This window comes from Larus michahellis, chromosome 6 (genome assembly GCF_964199755.1).
Source record: "Larus michahellis chromosome 6, bLarMic1.1, whole genome shotgun sequence".
In the NCBI taxonomy this organism is placed as follows: Eukaryota; Metazoa; Chordata; class Aves; order Charadriiformes; family Laridae; genus Larus; species Larus michahellis.
The window spans coordinates 70,242,906-70,267,901 of record NC_133901.1 but is presented as its reverse complement, the minus strand read 5'-3'; the positions used below and the strand labels follow the sequence as shown (position 1 = coordinate 70,267,901).

The following is a 24,996-nucleotide window of genomic DNA, read 5'->3' as shown; positions in this document are numbered from 1 at the left end:
GAATGCTCCACTGCCACAGCAGAACTTGGTCAGGGCTCATTTCAGGATCCTTATCTATGCCCAAAGAACTCTGCACAAAAGGAAACTGCATGCAGGACATTTTTGGTCTGTATCTCTGTACATACTGAGAAAGTAGGGAAATCACAAGGTCCTATTTCTTATGGGAATGGTAACAAACTTCTCCATAGCATTTTCAGCATTATTCTTCTGCTACACCAAAATTCAGAGGGAAAAGTGAAAAGCCTTCCATATGTAAAAACAAACCAATGAAAATAATAAATCAAATTCCTTGTTTGGTTGAAAGTAGGCATGGAAAATTTCAGCGCCCATAGAAGAATGATCCTCAAAGAAAAAAGCAAGAAAACATACAAATTACAAAGACAGGATCGCCTTCTGAAAGCCTGTTATGTCGCTTCAACATAAAAAGTATTGTACTTCATTTACAAACGTCAATTCTGTCTTACCTTGATAATACTTCCAATATGATTCTGTTGTATTAATATATCAGTTAACTCAGCAGTGTTAACAGGAGCTTTGAGAAACAACTGCAAAGTAAGAAACAAGTATTAATAAGTTTTAGGCCTGATGATATATCAGGTGCCACTTAGTAGGAAATAAAGTCAGTAATTTCTCTAAGTTCTTATGGAATACTTTGTTCCATTTTTACTTTCCTTAGTGAGTCTGTTTATTTAACTTCCTTCAATATAATACTGTAAAGACTAAAAATCAGCTTCTTGAAGTGCTTGCTTCTCAACCCTCCACAAGCTGGCATTTTGCATACCTGGTATCCTTTTGAGTTTGGTATGACCTGAATGCTTGCTGAACGTAGGTTTACACCAGAAACACCCAAAAGAAGACTGGAAACTGCCACATTGAACAGATACATTACTGGTCTGGTTTTTTAAGGGCTGTAATTTACAGAAAAAACCTCCAGGAAGCTGATTAACACTGAACAAGGTTTTCTGGGCAGCAACTAACACGATAAAGATGGAAAGATTATACACACTGTGGAAGAACAGCCCTACAGTTCATTGGGTAAAGTTCTTGAAACCATGGTTTAGGAGACACACATGATTATTTAATTTTCATGAGCTGAAGCACAGTAAAACTATGAATCTAAATACAGATAATGTGAACTGATGACTTTGCATAACTTTTTTAGATATTATTTATTAATGGACATATCAACCAAGCTAACAAGAAGCCAATGTACCTGTTGTAGCAGTTTCTTTATCCCATTATAGTCATTGTCTGATATGGAATGTGCTTCGAATTCAATATTCACTTCCTATGAAGAAGTAAAATAGAGAATATCAAACATGCTTGGCAAGAAGCTATATCAAAACAAAGCTAAACTATAAAAAACTTGAAGACAAGTAATGGTCAACATCAGAAATGGAACTTATTGCCACCTTTCAGTAATCTCAGCAGTTGGTATAATTTCTTCCGTAATCTTTAGAGACCATTTGTGAAAGTAACTTTTTAAAACTAACTTACAAACTGTGTTGTAAACAAACCTTTAATGCTTTGTTCCTGCAATCTGTTTCACACAATTATGTTTACCGTAGCCACATAGACTCTTGATAGAGAGGCTTGATCCAGACAGTTAAACTCTTAAAACTGCAGTGTGATGCCTTGGCTGAAGATGAAGGTTGCTCCAGACATTTAAACAATTACATGCAAAATTGTACTTCTGCTATTTCTGCAAATCCTAATGGTATCATTAACCCCACTCTGTAAGTCTGTTGAGTAGGCACACTATGAGACCATGTCACATCAAAACAGAATGTGAACTCCTGCTTCTCCTTCCAGAAAAAATGCTGTGCACCTACCAAACATTTTTTCTGGTATTCTATATTAATAGTACTGCCTGCCAAGGCTGCCTTGACCTGTTCTTCTGTGAACCACTGTTTGAGACCATCCAAATTTACTTTGTCTTCTAATTACTGGTCTGGATTCCACTACTGAATCCTACTTTTGTCACTAATTAAGCCTCATAAATCTCCCCAATCCCATATCGAGGTCGTGGTCTTTATTGTTCACTGGGAGAACACCCTTAAAGGTCTGTTTACAATGTAAAAAAACAGGTACAAAACCATTTGGGGGGTGGGGGGAAATAAAAATCGGGAGACATGCTCAGATATTCTTCTTTGGTGCAAGGCAGCTCTGTAGAGGTAACAGAGAGCACATGTTTACTTGTAGAAATGGCCTATGTAAGAAAACAGATTGTATTTTTGGAGTAAACACTCCTGGCATCCAGGAAGTGATTTTCTGACTGCTTTAAAATTCAAGGATCTCACTGAATGATTATGCCAGTAAATTCTGAACAAAACACAGTTTACAGTGGTTCTGACTACTGTGCAAATCATAGCCGTAAAATTGATATAAACCACAGGAGCACTAGATGTCCTAACACTGGTCTTGCTTCATGGCTTTTCCACTACCTAAAATAACAGCCTCGTATGAGAGAGTTTACAAACGCTCCATCTTTCATCTATTAAAAAAAAAAAAAGCAAAGAAAGACTCATCATATGTTTTGGTGTGTCCTATCTTGCTACTTATTCTCTTCCTCCTCTGCTGCATCCAAAGGAAAGCAAGAGCCTGCAAAGCAAGCTGTTACATGCAACAATACTCTGCTACGTACAATACAGCAGTGAGCAAAGCTCCTTCTCAGCAACCAGGCCCTACCTGGAATCATACTGTTGTTCTCAGATGGACAGAACTACCACATGCCCCTTTCGGTGAAGAAAATATCTGCATAAAGGAAGATATTTTCCTTTTTCCACCTAAAGTGGTAAGAGAAGTGAAAGGCTAATATGGCAAAAAAAAATAAAATGTTGAGATGTACAGAGAAACAAATGCCCTTCATGTATATGACTTTACAAATTTCTAAGTTTGTACAGTTATAAATGTTCAGTACATTTCTTTAATATTAGCAATGCACACCCGATGTCTTATACAAGACTTGAGAGAAACTCAATATATCATTATAACAAGACTTCCAAAATGAAATAGATGTAATAGTGATAAATCATCCTCAAAAGTTGGCACTACTAAATTAAAATAAGCGTTATATTGCAAATTTTGTCCAGTGCACAAAAAATTGCAAATAAAACACAGCGCACACCAGTGTAGGACATACAGAAACCATCCTCAAAACCCGTCACTGAAAAGTCAAGAAACTTCATCCACAAACACCACAATATAAGACGCTGTCCTACCTACACTACGCAGCAATGCTGAGCACTTCAAAAAAAAAAAAAGAAAAAAAAGGATTATTGCTATTAGCTTTAATAACATAAGGTGTAGACACTAATGCAACATCTTCTATAAGTTTACAAACACTGAACAGTACGCAAAGTACTCACAGTGCTAGTCAAGAACTTCATAAACATATGTTAGCTCAAACTAAGTCAGTACCCATTTAATGTGGCACACAATTCTAGCAAGTGGTAAATGTGCTTTTCCATCATGTTAGTATGACTGATAACGCAATTAAGCCTATACTTTTTATCATAGCATAGTTTTTAAAAAGGTAGGGTTTGGTTTTATTTGCTAACTTAAGGTACCTAAGGCCTTACCTGAGAAAAAGGAAAATAATTAACTCAAAGCGAAATCCTAGTGAAGACAATCAAGTTAGCAAAATATTTAATTTGAAATGTACCAAGTTAAAACCCATAGATACTTCTATTTTTTGACTCCTTTAAGCCCCGTGAAAATGACAGACTACCTTATCATCTGAAGATTTTAATGAAAGTTCAAAGTCAGTGCGTATCTGTTCTTTTCCTAGAAAGGGGGATTCCTCCCTCGGTGTTCTATTTCACAACTCAATAACACATTTTCACATATGTCCAGGTGCGGATATATAAAAAGCGAAAGAGAGACCTCAGAAAATAAATTAAAATTTTATATCCATGCGGTCTGGTGTTTTCTCTTCTCCAGCCCCCACCCCACCCCCCGCCCCGATAAAACGGGAATTAGAGCAAATATTCTGTGTTGAAAGAACTATTTTCAGGTGGCTGCCTCCAGTCCCACACAGAGACACCACAAGGGCCAAGTCTGCACAACTGATTGCGGCCCTAGGGATTCCAACATTTAAAAACGAAGAAAACGAAAAAAAAATTACGACACTCCAACAACTAACCGAGTACATTTTACCTCACGGATTAACGATCTACCTCACCGATTAAGCGTGTTACCTACGCTTTACCTCATGAATCGGAGCCCGCGGCCCCAGCTGTGCCGCCACCCGTGGGTGCCTCGCAAGGGGCTTCACAGAGGGACAAACCGCCCCCCCAACAGCTCCCACCCAGGGCTTCGCGACCCCGGCTGCCTGTTTCTGTCGTTTTACAGCTTATTTTGGTCACAGTGAACAAGGAGAGGAGAGGCAGGCTCCGGAGGGCAGCGATGGCCGGGACAGAGTGGCACCGAGGGCCTGTGAGGGGATGGCGGGCGCAGGCCCAGCGCGCCGGGTGAAGGCCGGGAGGGGCCCCGCTCCCCGCGCTCACCTCATCGATCCTCTCTTCCTCCTCCTCCGAGTTGGACTCGGACTCCGGCTCCGACTCCGGCTCCGAATCCGAGCCGCTCTCCTCGGCGGGGGGCTGCGGCCGGGCCCGCCGCTTAGCCGGCGTGGCCATGCTGCCGCGGCGGCGCAGGCGCTCGGCAGCCGGAAGGCCGGGGCGGAGGCAGCGGCCCGCGGGCAGGCGCGGTGCCCGCTCGGGGCGGCCCGGCTGCCGGCCCTGCGCCCGGGTGAGTGCCGGCGGGGCCGAGATCCTCGGCAGGGCCCGGGGGAGCGCCGTGGGCCCGGCCTGGTGGGGTCGCGATCCTCGGCAGGGCCCGGGGGAGCGCCGCCTCCGGGTGCGTGGTGGCCGTAGCGCGGCAGAGGCTTCCAGGCGGGAGCTGGGGTATGTCGTGGCTGTGGTTCCCCGGGGTGAATCCCGGGGGAAGGCTGTGTTAAGGGGCGAAGGTTCTGGGGAGGGCTCCCGGGCCCGCCGGGACGTGTGGGGAGCGGGGGGGACACGTCCCGGGCCGCCCCTCTCCCGGCTCCTAAAACCCCGGGGTTCCCTCAGCTGATGTCACCGGCTTTAAAAGAAGTACCTTGTTCTAGGAAAGTCATCCGGAGTCTGCTGGGACTCAAAACTCACTGGAAAACGGTGTTAATGGCTGCAGCTCCCTGCCCTGCTGAAGCATCGTCTGTTTAAAGACAAGCAAAATAACTGTCCCATGCCACAAGTTTCCTCACGTTTCCTCTGCCCTCATCACCTCTCTTCTTGGCCTGTTGCTGTTGAACCTTTCAGTTACATGGCTGTAAAGAAAAGGAAGCCTAACAGAGGCTGAAATACAGTACTGGGGCCTCTAAGTCTGTCCTGAGCATCTGTGGCATTAGTCAAATTAGTGAAAGCCAAATTAAAAAAGGAATGAAGTGCTTACTGCTTACTTAAAAAAATAATTCCCAGGCTAGTTATAGATAATTCCAGACAAACAAACAGAAAAGGCAGTGAGGTAGAATACAGTAAACACAACATAAGTGTGTTTTTTTAAAAAAGTATCCATCAGGAAGATGTTTTGGAAACATCCTAAGTACTAAAAGTATAGAAGTGGCCATTAATATTTGAGCTCATTCATGGGGACCATGTTCCATTTAAGTCTTCATGTCTAGTTAATGAAGAAAGGTAGGTGTTAATGAGGGCATTTGAAGAAGAGGATTGGGTGCTCACTGTTTCTAGCGAGAAGAAAGGCAAGGTGCAGGGCCTGGGGTATAATTTTGGCTTTATAAATACGATCCAAATAGGTTAGAATTTGCATGTCTCTTTAAAGTATCAAACATGTCTGCATCTATTTTTTTTATTATTTTTTGCGAGCTGTGTCTGGAAGCACTAAGGCCACTGCCAAAATACGAATAATGGTACACAGGGAAAGAATATAGCGTGGAGAAAGATGGACTGGCAAAGCCCTTTACTGCTGCAGTTAAACTGCCTCAGTGGGGATGCAATCTGCATCTATATATAATTTTCCATTTTATTTTTGAAGCTGTATCAGTCAAAAATGACACTAATTACTAACATTGCTTTTGGTGAAAATCCGGGATGTAGTAGAAAGGTCTGTCCTTTGCTGCTCCTCTGGATTGCCATGTCAAAAAAACAGTTTTGTTGTTGAGTTTTGTGACATAGATACCAAAATAGCAGGAATTATTCTCAAATCTTTTGTTGTTACTTGATTGATGGTATATGTATTGCATTATCTGTGAATTTGGTAGATTTCTGAACCATACTTCATGGCAGCCTTACAGGTAGGCTTTTTTTCTTCTCTGGTTATTAAACCCATCTCATCATAGTAAAAGAATATTGTAAGATAAGCATAGCATCAAAAATCCTAGCCCAGGGGATTTTAAAAATTATATCTCAATGGTGTCTTATAATCCATCTCCTTTTATGATGGAACAGACAATTCCCTTTGCACTTGGCAATCAAACCTTACTGTGTGACCCCCACAGTTGCTTATAGTCAGAATAGTATTAGAAAAGTTTAATATAGCTTGCAGCTCTCGGTGTCACTTAGCAGCAAGAAACAAAAGGACCCATTTATTTCTTTTTACAAGCTGTCCTCTGTATTAAAGATAGTTCGCAATTAGTTTGGGGTCAGCTTTTGAAATGAAAATGGAGTGACCCACAGAGATGTTCTTTCTGTACAATGTTTTATATGAAAAATCTGCAAAGGTTGTTTTTGGTTTTGTTTTTTTTTTTTTTAATATGAGAGAGCGTTGCTCATTTTTACTGTACTAATATCAGGAACACGCATTGTAATCAGCTTTATATTTTAATTGAGGGCACAGGGATGTTGAATTTTACTGTGTGATACTATGAATGGGAAGCATTTCAATTATGTCTGTAAGCATAATATTCTGAATATGCAATGTGACCTAAAATTACCCTTCTTTTAAATTAAGTAAGGTGGACTTAAAATGAAGTAATATGGACTCAGAGAAATAGCACCAAGCTGGATTTAGCTTTCAGTCATGATGTAATGCCTCAGACACTCCAGTCGCTCTTGTAGTTTATTATCAGAGCTAATTGGATGGTTCCCAAGCCTCAGACTGATTAATACAAGTTTTTCTTCATCTTTGTGTCTGTGGGCTCAAGACAAAAAATCTGTTGTCCTCTTGCTAGCTGTTTGCAAGCCTAATGGGTTTTAAATGGTATTTTTTTAAGCATTTGAAGAACAATCTTTGCAGAGTTGTTAATTGGTGCTCAGGCAAACAAAGTGCTTGTTTAGCGAACTAAAAGTGGGTGGCCAGCATCATCATATAAAGAAAGACTTGGAAGTGGAAAACTTATTGAGGTTATTCATACACGTTATCTTTTCCAGATCTAGATTGAGCAGTGCTGGACTCTGCTAAGTCCAGTCATTGTTCTAAATAGAAATTTTTTATGTTCGTTTAGAAGTTGTGCGTACCTCTCAATTAAATGCATAATATATAATTTATGGATAAAATATATATAAGATATCTAAAATGTATCTTTGTATTATAAGTACTTCCCTCAGAATACATCAAAAATTACCAGAGATGCTGCATGTCTTATTTATGTGCTTTCTCTTAATGCTTTTGGATTCAGTAGGAATATTTGTCAGGGTTCTTGACTCTAAGTGTATTTAGCAGAAAGCTAGCTGTTTCAAAAATTGTATTTCAGTCATTTGTAGAGCACTTCTTGATAACATCTCAAGGACACAAGTAAATCAGTAAAAATACTGTATTTCTCTTACCATTCCCAGTACAGTGGGACCCCCACAATGTTGCAGCAAGTCACAAAAACGTCTCTGTATGTTATTTCCCCACAAAAATAATCCATCATGGAGTTTTAACTTCTTCATCCATTGAATATTGGCATATTTTTGTTTTGAAAATGTGCTTATGTGTGTTTGTCCCTCTTTGGGATCTTGTCTGACCTCTACAACTGCCTGAAAGGTGGGTGTTGGCCTCTTCTCCCAGGTGAATAATGACAGGACCAGAGGAAAAGGTCTGAAGTTGTGGCAGGGGAGGTTTAGATTAGATATTAGGAAGAATGACTTTACTGAACGAGTGGTCAGGCACTGGAACAGCCTGCCCAGGGAGGTGGTAGAGTCACCATCCCTAGAGGTATTTAAGAAACGTCTAGATGTGGCACTTCAGGGCATGCTCTAGTGGCAGAGATTGTAGGGGGTTTTTTTTGTATGTGTGTATGGTGGGACTCGATGATCTCAAAGGTGCTTTCCAACCATGAAGATTCTATGATTCTCTCCTGCCTGGCTGCTAAGGTGGCATTTTGCCCCCGATTCACTGTGATGTGGTGGTGGGACACGCTGAGAAAGTGAGTTTGGTTGGGTTGCACCCATGGTGTTGGGTATGAGGACCTGGCATTTGGAAATGGGTATATTCCACCAGTTTTCATTTGCTCTCACCTCTCACCATCTGCGTGATCCTCTCTGAACTACACAGGCAGAAAGAACAAAAAGGACTGAGGGGTATATGGCTGCGGAAAAAGAGACTAAATTTTTCAGCAGTAAACCCAAAGGCACTCAGAGGGTAGTTGTGATCAAAATACATGTTATTCATGAATGCACAAACTTAGGGATTCCCTAGGTCAAACTGGTCTTATGTTGGACACTTGCAGCCCCTTTTTGGAGGCAATAAATGAGCTGCCTTCTGGCAGAATTGAAGCTAAGCCAGTGGCTGCTGGGGGTGCCAGGGCCGTGCAGTCTTCCTCTTTATACAAGGAGCCAGATGGCTGAGTCCAAAGTACAGCTTGCATGATTTCTTTGTAGAGGAGACAGCTAGGTAATTGCATCTTGCGGTAGTTCATGATATTTTATGACTTTGTAATTATTCTTTGGTTTCAGTATATATTTTACGTGCAGGATCTAAACAAAATAATTAATTTGATTATCGTAAGTCACCTTGTTAAGCATGGATGTTTACCCATTTCTTGTTGTTATTCATTACTTGATGCAGTTAGAAGGTACAAGATGGGAAGTTAATTCATTTCTAACTACCTAAAGTAATTAATTAGAAATCTGCTTTCCCCAGGTGTACCTGAATTAACTCTCTCATGTCATCTGGGGGTTTATTACAATACTTTTGGAAATTGCTCTATCCAAAAAGTATTATTATCTTGTATTACATGGTTTGGAAGGATTTTTATTTTTTTTCGCTTCCATTTACATTTTGATGATTTCATAATGTTATTAAGCATTATACGTTTCAGAAATAGGAAGGTGTGGTAGGTTAGAGTTAACATAATTTTTCTTGGTGCTGTTAGACTTCAAGGGTACTAGTGGAAATGTGTCATACTGAGAGCATAAGCACTGAAGGTGGAGTTATAGTAAAGATTGTTAGTAACATCAGTATCGGAACAATAATCTATACTACACAGAACTGTACTCGAAGTATTTTTTTTTTTACAAGAATATTGGATTTTTAAAGTGAAAACTGTTACAGTGGTAAAGTGACTGAGAAAAGTCACTTAGCCCAACCTCCTCCAGGCTATTAGCAACTCGATACTCCAAAGTATTTGGGAGTCCAACAGTCCGTAATTATTCATTTTAAAGAGAATTTGCTAGTATATAATCTCTCAGGAAAGTAACACATAGGTAATTAAGGTTAGAGAATGGATTTCTGTTTGTTTGTATTATTGCATTTGTTTACTTTGATGCTTACTGCATTTGCTTATGTGTTGTAACAGGCTTTGAATTCGGCACCAAAGTCAGCTTTTAAGGAACCAAGAGCTATCATCTTCCATTTTAATGGCAGAATATATTTTTTTTAGTCTTGCCTTGTCTGCTATTGATACATCAAAGAAGGAATATGAATATTATATTCAGATGTATAAATATGTGTGTATATATACTCAGATATGTTTGCAATTTTTAAAAAAAGTTGGAAACATGCCCCACGCATGTTTTCCCCCATGAAAAGGGTGAGACCCCAAAGGCATCAAATTAAATCGCTTGGTACATAAGCCCTTGTATATTCATTATGATGAGCAGAAGGTGGAAACTAGCATGGAAATGAATAAAATAGAATAAGTTTTTATAGATAGAAGCTTATTACATTGCCGAACGTGACTGCGTTGTAGGGGTTGTTCCTTCTTTTACAAAATATTCTCCTTGAAAATGCGTTCTCCCTGATGACTTTCGTTACAGTTTCTCCCTTAAGCAGTATTATCTAAAGGCAGCATGTTATTTGTTGGTCTTATCAGGGTGGATATTCATGCCCAGAGAAGGTACGTTAACTGCTTACTCATTGCATAGAGAGCAGTGCAACTGTTAGCAGCCCAGGTTCTTTGAAGCTGAGCTATTAAAGTCACTGTTCAGTAGAAAGTCCTCTAGATCTAATTTAGATAAATTCCATTCTTGTGTTTCAGAGCTCTTTTGCAGTTATTTGGTAAACAATGAAGGTCCTGTTGCTGAAGGATCCGAAAGACAAAGATTCAGGACCAGATCCGTATATTAAAGTGAGTAAACTTTAAAAAAAGTAAACAATTGTGTCTCTTCACTATTGAATAATAGTATCATGCATTCAGCAATATAGATGAATTTAACTGTTTCAAGTGAAAAATGTGCTAAATCAAAATTAGGAGCGCGTGTCTGGAATGATGATATTTTCTAAGAAAAATAATCAAAATTAGGAGTGCATGTCTGAAATTATGCTAAGAAAAAAGTGTGCTAGAAAATTTGCTGTTACTGAGAAAATTATTTGTTATGGGGTATTTGTGCTGAACTCACTGTTAAAGCTCTCAGCAAAGTGGGGATTACATTAATGTGTGTAGAATTAAGATTACAAAAAATGTTAGTGGTTTTACTGGAAATGTAAGGTGGAAGAGGTTACCTTTTGCTGTGGACCTTTCTGCTGTTGTCTTTAGTCATGTGAGTAGGTTTTACTGATAAGAGCAGTTCTATTGAATTTAAAGAATTACAGAGCTATACAAGAATATTTGCAGGACTAGGCGGTTGTTTGTCACTGAGGGACTTCAGAGTTATATGCTGGTATATACTGTAACTATGCAGTACCTGCGTAGGAGGCCGCGGTTCAATAGCTCTTTGTTTAGTATCACGTTGTAATACCAAATAACTAACAAAACCAAACTAGGTTCACTAGGAAAAACAAATAAGATGCCTTTGTATTTTAGTTTAGTAAAAATAACTATTTGTGCTGACTTACTCAATTATTTGAAAAAGAAAAAAACCTACCGTTTGAAATCTATTTCAAGAGCTGTAAACTTTTTTTTTTAATAGGAATTAGGATTATATGGATTTGAAGCGACTTTGATTCCAGTTTTGTCGTTTGAATTCATATCTCTTGAAAGCTTATTTGAAAAGGTAAGTTTTAAATTATTTCAGTTGTCTTATATTTCAACAGAATTTAGGTCCTGGTTGCCAAGGTGCCGTGTCCTATCTTGACTTTATAATACTGCTGCCCTTTGTGGTACCTCATTTTGTGTTTCCACAAACACAGTTGCATACAATCCCATATTATATCCAACACAATACAATATTGTATACAATGTCAAGTGTGTTGCCCATACTTCTTAAAGAATTAAGTTGGTCAGATAGAATTCACAGTTAGATGGGTGGACTTATAGCCACGGGTGTTGTGGGGTTTTCTCACAACAAAAAATGAGAAGGCTGTAGTGACAACTGAAGGTTACCTGAGGTTCACCCTTATGTTGCACTGAAATTGCATACTGCATCTCCTAGTTACGTGGAATAAAATTGCATAATCAATGTTCTCTTTCTACTCTTTCTTCAATGCATATATTTCATTTTAAAACGTTGAAAAGGTTTTCTGAGGGAGGTTCCCTTTATTGACAGCCTCTGAATTTGTTAGGTGTTTGAGTGTATCGTGCCCTGCATTTACAAGTGATGCAAAAACACTTTTCCTTTTTTCGTACTGATCTTTGAGAGCCCATTAGTAACTTTAACTGTTCCTTGAGGTGGCAGGGGGCAAGCAGCTGTCTGGGTAGTACCCTGCGTGTTACTGCTTGGAATGACAGTTCATTTCTCTTGTACGAATTTGAAGGTACCTCATACGTCGTTCTCCCATCCTTCCAGCTCGTTTCAGTGACAGGAATCCTTGTCTGTTCTTACAGATTCACAGAATTAATATAATCTGTGCAAGTTTTGTTCTGAATTTGGTATTTGTTATACATTTCTCTTATAAATGCTCTGGGTACCGGTAGTGGCGTGGTAGCTGAGTGGTGCGACCAACACGCCCGAGGGACAGACTTTTTATCAAGGCCTGTTGCAATAGGACGAGGGGTAATGGCGTTAAACTAAAAGAGGGTAGATTCAGACCAGATGTAAGGAAGAATTTTTTTATGCTGAGGTTGGTGAAACACTGGCCCAGGTTGCCCAGAGAGGTGGGAGATGCCCAGTCCCTGAGAACATTGAAGGCCAGGGTGGACGGGGCTCTGACCAACATGATCTGGTTGAAGATGTCCCTGCTCATGGCAGGGGGGTTGGACTAGATGGACCCAAACCAGTCTATGATAGTAATGATCTATTTGCCCTTTTGAGTTTCAGACATTTATTGGAGCTGTTTTGTTCTTCACAAGATTATGAAGTATTGATCAACTGAATTTTTTCATTTATTTACTCATTTTAAAATTTTTTTCTTAAATTTACTGTTTTTAAGTAGCTCTCTCATCCAGAATGTTATGGAGGCCTAGTTTTCACCAGTCCAAGAGCGTTAGAAGCTATCAAGATATGTTTAAAAGAGAACAGCAAAAATGAAGGTAAGTACATATTTATGTTCCTTGGTCTTTCTGTTTCAGTATTTTGTGAAGTTTATAATTTTATTTCACCCACTAGTATGTGTTTGAAGTGTGCCTTTTTTAGAAAAGCTTTATCTCCTAATTCTTTTGGCATCATAAAGGCCACATGCTAAAATAAGGGATTGAGGGTTGGGTTTTCCACATTTAGGCTGTTTTTAGAAATGAAAGGAAAAAGCTTTTGATGCAAATGACTAATTAGTGTGAGCTTTTTTCAGTTGTGGTTATCTTTGCTAAAAAGAGTTGTAAACAGAAGCTCGTGCATGAGGAGTATTTTGCTGCGGTGCGTAGCTTTGCTGACTAATCACTTTTTTTTGCTGACTAACCGGGAGAGGAAGGAGCATTTTGTAGAAAGTGGCCACTGCTACTTCTGTGTAGACTTATATGGAACCTTACAGAAAAACAGATTTCTCTGCTTTGAATGTAAAATTTAACAACGGAATTAAGCATAAGCTAAATAGCAGTGAAGAAATAAATAGTGATACGTAAAAGCCGACAGACGAGTTGTGAGTAAGAATCCTGCAGAGTGCTAAATAGAAATTACCATACCAATGATCTGTCACATCCTTGTAAACTCTTCTAAATTCTTTGAGTTTCTACGTGCACCTAAATTGTATCATTACTTTATCTGCTCCGTATTTAGGCTGCAGTCGTACTAATGAGTGTACAGTGAGTAAGCTGACACTCCTGCGTAAGCATTAAATACACCGTCAGCTTCTTTTAGCATTTTCAGCAGCAGAGGGCTATATTTTAGGATTTTTGGTCAAATGTAATCTCTTCTCTAGAGTTCATCCCTAGTCTTGATTAGGAATTTTGGGAGCTGCTGAAATACATATTTTAATCAATAAAATGAATCTTTGGTTCCTGTTTGCATTCCTTTCAAAGGTAATAAATCCTTTTTCCTTCTTCAGAATAGTTTCCTCTTGGTTTTTTTTTTTTATTTTACTGTTGTAGTTTCTAATTTTTTTCCCCCCAAGAATACTAGAAAGGAACTCGATGTCCTATGCTGTACTTTTTTTAGACAAGATAGTGAAAAACGTAGCGTATCTGGTTTTGACTCATTAGGATTTCAGGCATAGGGATTAAGTAGCTGGATCCAAGAAATGTAATCTGTAACATACTTACTACCTGAAGGAGGAAAATAATTTCCTAGTAATTTTATTTTGGTCTCTGGTACATTTTACTTCTGAGCTGATGAATTATTTTTTGTGTTTGTTTAAAGTATAATCAGCTTCTGTATTTTTCTTGTATAAGGAGGAGTTGCGTTATAGAGTACTGTAGTGCATGGATGTAGATTTTTACCCTTTTATTTGTTGTCATAGAAGATTTTACTTGGTTTTTGCCTGTCTTCACTTTTAAACCACCGTTTTGTATGTCTAAATCTCCTTTTGTACTGGGTGCTGGTTTTTCCTATGAGCTTTGATGCTTTTTTAAATTCTTAATGGCAAAATATAAATGAACATTGCAAGTGGGGTATGATCTGGCGCGGGGCAAGCGTGCATTAAAAACGCTACTTAACAAAAGCGGCTAAGAACTGTTTACTCAAATTAGGCTTCTAAAAACATGTCGTAAACTGCTATTTGCACAGTGAAAAAAATGCATTAAAAATTCATTTTGTACATCCAGATTTGCTGAAATATGTAGTGGAGTATTAGTTATTATTATTTTGCTGTATTTGTAGATTAAACAGAAGTCCAAATACTCATTTAGCATTCATGTTTTGGTGCCACGTGCTTAAATTTAATTTAATGTTTTTCAGCCTGGTTAAAATCTCTTAAACAAAGATGGAATACCAAACCAGCATACGTGGTAGGAAAAGCTACGGCTTCTCTAGGTAAGCTGGGGTTTAAAAAAAGAAACCTTAGGTAAATCTGTCTTGTGAGTACAATTTTTGGAATATTAGCTGCTATTCAAGGATGCTTAGAAAAAAATACAGGTCAGTTTTAAACATGGGTAGTTTTGAGAACAGGTAATTGTATACACGTTAGAACTATACATGCTTACTTCATCTGAGGATCTAGCTTCTGGGTTTTCATTACTTCTATTGTAATATGATGGTAACTAATGTAAAAATTTGGTCAAAAAAGAAAAAAACCCCTTTGTTCTTAATTTGCATGTGTTTTTTTTCTTTCACTTTGGAATGAAATTGGATGAAGGGGATTGTAACATAATTGTCTTGAGATTGTACAAAGCATGATGCGCTGGCCCTTCACTCCCTGAGTGTTCCTGTGAGGCGTTTGCCAAAGAGAAGCCAGCAGTACATACATCCTCGTGTCGTCCGTGGGTCACCTGCTTTATTTGTCTCGGCACTGGGTTTAATCTGACGCAACGCCTATTTTATGTGCATAACCAAAATGCAGCCTAGGTTTTAGTTTATGAAAGCCTTTCTCATTGTAAAATTGCATTGTAGCTTTAGCTTCCCCTGAAGCACACAGGACATAATAGGAAAAGACTAGCATTTGAGAATTTTAAGAGTCTTGATGTTTTTCTGCTTCTAGTCCAAAAATAATCTGGGTGAGTACTGGCTACCTCTATAAAAAGCATATTTTTTCAGGCAGGCTGGTAACAACACTGGATCACCAACCGGTGACACCTAACCAGCATCTTGAATCAATCAAATCCCAAATTAGTTAACTTCTCAAGAATTCATCTTACCCTTACTTACTTGCTTAAGTAAGACCAGTGTTATACCCTCAGATTTTCCGACAGGATTTCAGCCTTTGCTACAAAGAGCAGCAATACGCTGGTTGGGAAGCTGGTTGCGACCAAACCATGCTGGGAATTGCAGCCCATTCAGCACAGTCAGTGTTTTCTGTTTCACCGCTTCAGGTATGAGAGTTTAAAAACTCTCCAAAGCAGCTTAGCTATCCCCAGAATTCTTCTTTTGTACTTTCTTCAAGTATTTCTTTCTAGAACGAAAATCGAATCTTTCATAGCATGTTACTACTTCAAATGCTCCGATTTATTGCTTTTCAAAGAGGTATTCGTGCACGTGGATCGAGTTGTGTCTCCCTTTTCAATTCCTGTTTCTGTGGTAGTAAATCTGAATTGTTCTTATTGATGTCAATGTTTTTCTTTGCTGCTTTTGGTTATAGTGGAAGAAATTGGTCTTATTCCACAAGGAGATAAGTCTGGAAATGCTGAAAAATTAGCTGAATATATTTGCTCAAGTAAGTATCTAAACCCTGCTACTTAAATTAAGCTTATGTACCTTCTATTGTATCAGAATTTCTGGTAAATAAAATCAGGTGTACACTGTCGCAGGGAAGCACGTACTGCATATGTCTCTTATATGTAGAACCCGTCAATTCAGCTTCTGGGAATGTGGGTGATATCTCTAAAAGACAATAAAACATACTTTGAAATACCTATACAAAATATTAGTTTACATGAAATCTTAGACTCTAATTGATTAATAATACTATCTGACCTCACAGAAAAGTATTTTTTTTTTTACTGAAAGATCAGAGCTGTTGACCGCAATTCTTTTGAGTGTGGCCGTCCAGCCAATTCCTTATCCACCGAGTGCTCCGTCCGTCAAATCCGTGTCTCCGATGTCGTGTGCAACAGTGCCAAACAGCTTTGCAGAATTCCAGATAGGTGCTGACAGTTGCCCTTCCCTTATCCACCGATGCTGTAATGCCGTCACAGAAGGCCACTGAATTTGTTCAGATATGATTTGCCCTTAGTGAAGCCATGTTGACTGTCACCAATCACCTTCTCATTTTCCATGTGCCATAGCAGAGTTTTTAGGCTGAGGGGCTGATTGAGTGGATGGGTCAGTACAAGCTGCGAAAAAAGGAGCCGTGTTTTTGTGCAGCCTGGGTTAGAGAAGTTGAGTGAAAATCGTTGTAAGCAGGAGCTGCCAGAGCAACGGGTTTGAGCTCAGAGCTTCTGACACACGTCGTGGTGTTCCAGGGGATCCACGACTCAAAAGTGTCCCCCTGAGCATCGGCTGGGAAGAACAGTTACTTGTTTTAGTCCCTAAGCACTCTGAAACTCTTTGCTAAAATAATCTCTGTGGCAGATGAAAATCACACCTAAGGTTTGGGTATCTCAGCAGCAGCCTGTTACCCGTCAGGTCCTTCTCTGTACTTTTATGTGTCCTGGGGTGCGTCCCCGCTCGCGTAAGAAAGCAGGGAGCTGTATAGTCGGGCCGCAGAGTGAAATTAGAGGCTGGCTTTCAGTCTGATACAAAGGTATGGCCTTTGCTGAAGGGCTTTCTGCCCCAAATTTAAAAAGGGAAACAAACCTTCATTTAGAGGCTTGTGCAGCGTCCAGTAACTGAACCAAGAGTGACCAATGCTTTGAAAAACCACATTATTCAGCTGTACAAGGTAAACAGTCTGCCTTTGGCTTACCCAGAGAAACACCTGCCAATCAGGGCAGTTTTTCTGGATGTTGGATGAATTATTCTGTCTTCTGGTTTAAAAGCCCTGCTGCGGACCGCACTTTATGAATCTGCTGAGTAAGGTGCGAGGTGCTTCAGTGGTGGAAATGATGTCCAGAACCCTGACACGTTATTTTTGGCTGTTAGGCATAACGTTAGGTGCGAAAGAGAGTGTTGATGAGCAAAGTCTGCGTAGTAGCAGAGATTTACAGGTAAAAGCAAAACGCGATTGGAGCTGGCAAGTATTGTTTGTTATGGGCAGAGCGCTCTGTAATTCATTGGCAAATAAAATATTTTAACTATGTGGAATATTTCATGATAAAAATGATAGTTGCCAGCACAAGATTAAAAAATAAATTGTGAAAATTAAAAATAAAAATTTCGACACAAAAATGCCATAAGTGAAGAATAACCCATGTCTGTTCTTCAACGGATATGTTAAAACAAAGACGGGGTTTAGGTGATATTTTAGCGCTAGGAAATCTACTTCTGGTAATGAACCAATGTTTGCCAGTTTGCAGAAGGAGGAGAAGGAAGATTTTTGAGGAGGAAGATGAGAAAAATACCCATGTCCTCTGTTGTATGAACGTGAAAAAAATGTGAAAGATCAGGTCTAAAGAAAACACTGTGTGTCGTAGCGGGGGCGGAACAGTCCCTCCTTGGTGATGCTGGGAGTGACACAGTTCCTGCATCCGAGCATCCCGAGGGCGGGTTCACACCTGAACACCAGCGGGACATTTAAATTAACGCAGTGCTGCAGCACTTCCAGCGTCCTTGCGAAAAATGACTGTCTTTGAACTCCCTTCGGTTTTGATGATTGAGCAGGGGATTTCCATCGCTGGAGACTGCTGCTTGTTGATGCACACCATCATACTGGTCATGAGCTGTGTGAAGCTGGGGAGGGACGTTTTAGGATGTCGGGGAATGGTAGGACTAGAGGGAATGGATCAAAACTAGAGATGGGACGATTCAGACTGGACGTTAGGAAGAAGTCCTTCACCATGAGGGTGGTGAGACACTGGAACAGGTTGCCCAGAGAGGTGGTGGAAGCCCCAGCCCTGGAAGTTTTTAAGGCCAGGCTGGATGGGGCTCTGAGCGACCTGGGCTGGTGGGAGGTGTCCCTGCCCAGGGCAGGGGGGTTGGAACTGGATGATGTTTAACGTCCCTTCCAACCCTAACCTAACAACTCTATGATTTATTGTATTCCGCATATTTATGTGCTCCAGATTTATCAAGTAGTTTATAACAACCTCTGAAGCACAGATTAAATTACATCATGGTCCCTACTATGTATTTATTTGGTTTTCTTTATGCGTAAAATGATAAGTAACTGAAAAGAATAGCTTTCAGTTTTTATATCATTAGAATTTATTGTCAGAATAAAAAGAAAATCTGAAGCAATGATACTTCTTTTGTTACTCACCTTTTGTGCTTTGGTGCCAACTTCAGCCTAAGCGATTGGGAAAATAAAGAAATTCCCTCCTTAACTAGCTTGCTACCTTTGGTCTCTTTTCAAGGCAAAGATTTTTTTAGTTTTATTACAGTGTAACGTTTGTGTTGGTTAGGGAAGCAGGATGCCATTGGAGCCAACGTGTTGTGTTCAGACCTACTAAGGAGTTTTTCTGTGCTTTGCAAACACAAGTCAGAAAGGATGAGTGTTTCTTTACAGGTATCACATGGACATGTCAACTAAGTGACGTGAGTTGTCGGAGGGTCAATGCTGAAATATTTAGGTTTTCTCTTACTATTTTAAGATCTCTTTTACATTCTGTCCCAAGTTCATTCTTCCTCCCTGTAATTTATTACACGCGTATCTGTGACTTCTGATAAAACGTCGACGTGCAGTTAGGACAGTCAGGTGTCTCTGTGTTGACTCCTACAAGGGTCTTCCCATTTGATTTTTTACTGTACTGTTCTTTTTTTTTTTTTTCCCTGAGGCATCTCTGATGCTTACGGTTACAAACAAGAATCTGCCTCCAGCACTTTAAAAAAAAAAAAAAAAAGGCAATTATTTTTCTAGCAGTTGTTTCTTGAAAATGTGTATTACCATATCTGAATTAGTAATAAAGTAATGCGTTGAGGAATTCCTATTTCTTTTGAAAGATGGATGCGGAGTTGTGTGCAGCTGTGTAGAATTTCGTCTTGACCTTTTCTCTGTATTCGTTATTTATAGAAAAGGCAAACTCTGTGCAAAAAAAAAAAAAAAAGCCTGCTATTAAATTTCTATCCAAAAATCAAATTCTTCCTCAATTAAAATGCTCTTTATCTTTTGTAAAGTGTCAGTATTCACTTCTATTCTAGAAGTGAATTATTATTCTAGAAGTGAAAAACTTGCCCAAACAGGTAGTTTAAGCCCTAAACCCAGCCAGTTGCTGAGAATCTGACGTGGACAGTGCTGTTTCCCTCTTTGGAGCCCGGCCTTTGCCTTCACCATCTGACGGTTGTTGTCAGTGTGTGCGCTCTGCTGCCCCCGGCGCGGGGGCGAGCACAGGGTGCGCGGGGACGGGGGGCTGCGGGGACGGAGGAGGCGTAACCCAAGGGACGGTGACATCAAAACTGTTACCTGCTGGTGTTTTTTAAGCAGAATTTATTTACTCCTCTGATAATGTATTAGGAAGATATACAAGCTACGGGAACTGCCTCCCAGGCGTCTCATGCCCTACAAGGGGTGGGTTATGAACAGCCGTGTATCAGAAAAGTCCTTCCAAAGTCACCGAGGGGCTCTCACGCCTTGCCAACGTAACAATAATTAAAGTTGGAGTCCACTTCCATTGTCACTTCCACTTCAAAGGACAAGAGCAAGCGAGGATATCCGCTTCCACCCTGGCAGCAGAAGTAGAGTCATTTTTCCTTGGGGAAGTAAGAAAATAAGAGTTTCAGGCAGACTGAGACTTTTCAGCGCAGTATTTCTGTCCTCTTCTTTGCCTAAGCATCTCTTTTCTCTAGAGGGAGCCGTCAGGCGTTGCACGGGACTAAGGTTTGGAACACAGAACCTGAGGAAGGTGGCGTTTCTGAGGAGGAGGAGGTGACTTGCACAGTGCTTGTCTTGCGTCGTAGGATGGGAAGGGGAATAGAAATGCAGTTTATCTTTTGTGAGATCTTTTGAGCCAATGTTTTCATATTATATTTACGGAATATTTTTGAATATTTTTTAATTTACATGCCAAGTAGCCTCTGTCCTCTGGATAGTGGCTGCAGCTGCACTGCGGATGTGCTCAGTTATCTTCGGGCTGTGTCTGTGATGAAGCACACAGCGTTTGCTGCAGCGTTCAACATTTGATGCCTTTAAAACGTAGGAAATGTAGCATGTTTACTCTTTATTAAAAACAGAAGTTAATTAAAGTTCCCGTTTGTGTGTTTACAGGAGAGAAACCCAGTTCCTCAGCTCTTCTTTTTCCTTGCGGAGCCCTGAAAAGAGAAGTCCTTCCTGCAGCGCTTCGAGAAAAAGGTTGAACTTCCCTTGGAGCCTCATCTGAATTAGTTACGAGAAAAGTTGGATGTAAAGCTTGGGAACCAGATTTGAATAACTAAAAAAAAAAAAATGGAATGTGCTGTTACGTTGGCCAGAAGTTAGAGGGTGGGAGTGAAGGTGGCGAGGCTGGGCTGCTGCCCACGGCTCTGCGTGACGCGGGGAAGGGGGATTTGTCCTGGGCTTCGCCTGCGCCCCCCTCCCCGCGGGCTGGGAGTGACTTATTCGCCACCAGCCAGTTTGCCAGCATCCTTCCAGGTCCTCTCATTCCAGGTGCTATATCTTGAAACTCTAAAAATACCTTTTCTGTACCTTTTAGATCTTCTTAGCCTAAAATAGTACACTTTGGTGCAGTTAGTATGTTGAGGGTGTTTTACTGAAATTAATGAAACCCTCGTTAATTCTGACTGTATATTCTCATCCCAGGAATTCCTCTGGAAAGCCTTACCGTTTATCAAACAACCCAACACACTGACCTGCAAGAGGCATTGAGCCGTTATTTCTCACAACAGGTATTGGGCGCCAGTGTAATTTGAGAATTTTGGAGGTTTACGCTAATACCTCGCAGAATGTCCTCCTTTTTTTCAGCTGTCTGTAACTGACACTTGTGGTGGTACGAGAACATCCTGCGTAGGCTGCTTGGTTTGGTTCCCTGTTGACTCCCAAAAGTACTTTTCCTTTAGCAAAAGTTTGGGACAGAGAGCGTGAGTCCCTCGGTTATTTGTTGGGGTGATTGCAAACGAGCCTAAAAGACACAGCGTCTCTGTTGGAAGAAGAAAACAAAACCTTTCACATTTTGTCTAACTTTCAAAATATGGGTATGTTTGAGAATTACTGGGCAATAACTGCATAAATAATGGCATATTCAGTTTATTCCTTTGAGCTGGACAAGACTGCTTTTTAATTAATACCGTGTCAGAAATTACGTTTAGCGAGGATATTTATCGAACAGCTTTATTATTGGTTTTTATTAGTGTAACGGAACTGTCACTGGATATCTTTGCTATATATTACAACTCAGAATCCAGCAGTAGTTACTGCCCTACACAGTTTCAGCGTTCCTGCTCTCATTATCCAATTTATGAGCGTAGTAATCTCATTTTAAGTGTCGTAATTCCAAGTGACGTGCTGTTGGCAAGTGTGCTGAGATACAGTTGCTAGAATTGTTATTAATGTTTTTCCCTTTTTAAAACCATCTAGTAAAAGTCATTAATCAAGGATCAGCGCGTAGGTAAATATTTGAAGGTACTAATAATTGCTGTTATTTTTTTCAAGACTGCCTTTCTGAATTTGTAGGAGCCTACATCGTATGTAGGATGGATTTTATTCAAAATGCGGGCTTTCCTTCTTAGGGAAAATAGCGCTCCTTGAGGATGTTGTACCTCTTTTTAACATCTGTGCATGAACGTCTTCTTGTTAGATTACACACTGATTTTCAAGGTCTTTGTCAAGAGGACCTGAAAGGTCACGGCGTGGGCAGTCTGAGTGATGCACTGTGCTGTCCTGGTGTTCCCAGGTGGATAGTGCAGCTCTGAACCCCACGGAATGTAGTTTATAGCGGTTCTAAAAGCAAGTCAATAGTACATACACATTTTGTAACTTTCGGAACTCTTTTTACGGAACTCCTCGCTTGCTGCAATTAGATGTTTGTTTCAGCGTAAAGCTGTTAAAATACGTTTCTCATGCGCTTTTTAGTTGTTCTTAACTGATGATAATTGTTACGTATTTAGCGCGTGGAGAGCTGGCATGACGCGAGAAGCGTGTGGTACTTTGAGACAGGGATCAGCACCCCCTTAAGCTGTCATTGCGGCCTCCCGGAGCCCGGCCTGGCGTCCGAGTCAGCGCTGTAAAATAACAACAGATGAGTTTGAGCAGAACTAGCGTATCTTTCCGGTCACACAGAAAATCATGATAAAGGAGGCGTGTGCTTTGGGTCTGCAGCTCAGGAGCTTGGGACCTTCACTCCGGATGGAATTTTGCCGTTTTATTTGGCTACAGAAGCCCTTGCGGGGGGTCCAGAGCATCTTAGGGCGGGCAGAACTTTGGGGAAACCACACGAGCTGGCAAACAGAGAGTATGTGCACAACTGAAATAGATGGGAATGGATTTAGGGGAATAACTTGCTGAGTTTTCTCGCTAAACAGGAGAATGAGTATGGCCCCAGAACGCTTTCAGTACATTGATCACTGAGCGTTTGTGTGACGCAGTATTTGGTTCAAGTCAGACCTGAATTTCAGCATTCTGCGGTAGAACGGGGCTGTCTGCGCCGCAGGAAGCCCTTTCTGTTGGCTGAACTGCTGTTTCTCATCAATAAAAACACTTCACGTCCGTATGGCGCCAGTTGAAGGGGTTTCTGTGGAAGTGCGCTGATCTACTGCTGGAACGGGGGAATCTGTGCCAACCCGTGCTTACTTTTACGCAGGGAATTCCGGCAAGCGTCGTGTTCTTCAGTCCGTCCGGTGTCAAATTTTGCCTTCAGCACATTCAGAAGCTTTCGGGGGATTTTATCAACCATATCAAGGTATCTTCTCTTTAAAAATGGTGAAATACAATAGGGAGTAAGTTTGGGGTGGGTGAATGAGGGATAGGAAAGCTGTTACACTATTACAAACCTTCATTTTCTCTTTGGTTTGTGTTTATTTCTCTGAAAAAGCAGGTTATAGCAAATACATAGACAGTGAATACAAATGCTGAAGTTTATAATTTGTTGAATTCAAATACAAAGAAATTCTTTGAAGCTGGTACTGGCAGTTATTGGTCACGATTAGCTTGTAATACAATTGTTCTTATTTATATGTGTTCAGTCTGGCCATAGAAGAGTTACGAATGACTTGCAGCCGTCAAGCTGCGCACAGTGTATTCCTCGGCCCCTCTCCTTGTTCTGCTTTCTTATTGACGCACTGTCCTATTATGTAGCTGGCGGCCTCTTTAAAAAAAGAAAAAGGAATTGTTTTCCCCTAGAATTTTTTTTCCCCCACTAACTGGCCCAGTCTCCGCTGGGCAGAGGCTTTATTTTCTCTCAGTGATGTGAAGGTGTGAGTAGTTCTTGCTTCGATCAGCAATTACAGATGGAGGCAGGTTAAAATTCATCCCACTTTCCCTGTTCTGTGGGACTGAGAACTTTAAATGTTTATAACGGTGAGAGAAATAGTAATCTTTCCTAAGTAATTACTGAGTAGCTCATTGGATAGGTGGTTGTTAATACTGAAAATCTTCAGCCCGAAATGGTTAGTCCAGCTTCGTAAGCTCAGCCGTGCCAGTGGGTACGTGGACGGTGTGAGCAAAGGCGGAAGGCTACGTACCCAAGTAACCCCTAGGAGCGGATGCCGCACCTCGTGCTGTTACAACTGTAAATAATGTCATTTCAGTTTGCGGCTATCGGCCCAACAACGGCGGAAGCCATGGAGGCAGCAGGGATCCCGGTTTGCTGCACCGCAGAGAATCCCACTCCCCAGGACCTCGCTGCCGGCATCCAGAAAGCTCTTCGCCTACAGAACTGCTGTCTGTCCAAGTAAGAGCACGGCCTGCGTCTGAAGGCAAATTCGGTGCAGCAGAAGGTTTTCCCGTTTTGCAGACCTGTTGTCCTGCAAGAAAGTGTTTTTCAGGAATACGCAGCACTTCCCTTGTCAGGGCCTGGTGGGAGAAGTTTGCATCTAAATAGCTGAGCAATCTAGAAGTTGTAAAGCATCCGGCTGTTCCCTTTTCTCCTGTGTGCAGTGTAAAGATTTTATGTGGGCGTTCCTTGAGAACTAGTTGCGCGAGGCCGAGCTGCAGCAGAGCGGTATATTGGAACAAGTTCAGTCCCTCACCTCAGCTGTCTCCTGGCACACAAGGTTTAAGGTTTTCATTTCTCTGTATAATCGGTTTTCCGCGCACATCTTCCTCCTGTGTAGGAGAAAGGCATGCTTACAACGAAGTATTCTCTGTTGTAAAGCTGACTCGTTCGTTCTGCTGTTTTTCAAATATTTATATTAAAATGATGATTGTAGATTCTCAATGGAATGGGACGATTCTTGGGGTGAAGTTACGCTGTGTGGAGCTAAGAGAGGTCAGCTATCACCTCTCAATATACTTATGGTACAGGGTCCTAAAAACTAGGTTTTGTTTTATATTCCTGTAAAGAAGGAAGATTTATTAACAGAGAAATAAACTGGCGTATCACAGTTAACAATGGTGTTAAAGTTGTCTGTTTTGGATGTGGTTTATGCTTTGTTTGTTTATCTGTAAAAGGAGAGAAAGTAATCCTATTTAGCACTAATGCTACCTTTGCTAATGCTAAGAAATTCATAGAAGATTTAAATCATAATATACTCAATTATAATCCTCATGAAAGTG

General features: G+C 40.6%; 2 protein-coding genes across 4 annotated transcripts in view; one reads left to right on the top strand and one right to left on the bottom strand.

The window, feature by feature from the left end:
* Positions 1-10,438, bottom strand: part of BCCIP (BRCA2 and CDKN1A interacting protein) — a 17,359-nt gene extending 6,921 nt beyond the window's left edge. The window contains exons 1-5 of the mRNA XM_074590383.1: positions 10,398-10,438; positions 5,108-5,204; positions 4,509-4,904; positions 1,214-1,288; positions 465-545 (exon numbers count right to left, since the gene is read on the bottom strand). Coding sequence (XP_074446484.1) covers positions 465-545; positions 1,214-1,288; positions 4,509-4,904; positions 5,108-5,116 — 561 coding nt within the window. The 5' untranslated portion in view covers positions 5,117-5,204; positions 10,398-10,438. The remainder of the gene's footprint in view (positions 1-464; positions 546-1,213; positions 1,289-4,508; positions 4,905-5,107; positions 5,205-10,397) is intronic.
* On the top strand, positions 4,644-24,996 carry UROS (uroporphyrinogen III synthase). 3 transcript variants are annotated; one of them, XM_074590386.1, is made up of 10 exons: positions 4,644-4,749; positions 10,397-10,486; positions 11,268-11,351; positions 12,670-12,766; positions 14,562-14,636; positions 15,898-15,972; positions 20,557-20,640; positions 21,088-21,173; positions 23,084-23,182; positions 24,030-24,996. In XM_074590386.1, the coding sequence occupies exons 2-10, from the start codon at positions 10,424-10,426 to the stop codon at positions 24,174-24,176; spliced, it is 810 nt and encodes a 269-aa protein (XP_074446487.1). In that variant the 5' UTR covers positions 4,644-4,749; positions 10,397-10,423; the 3' UTR covers positions 24,177-24,996. The 3 variants fall into 3 exon arrangements, with proteins under 3 accessions (XP_074446487.1, XP_074446488.1, XP_074446486.1); XM_074590387.1 differs by having other exon boundaries at positions 4,683-4,857; positions 24,030-24,854; XM_074590385.1 differs by lacking the exon at positions 4,644-4,749 and adding an exon at positions 4,764-4,904 and having other exon boundaries at positions 24,030-24,854.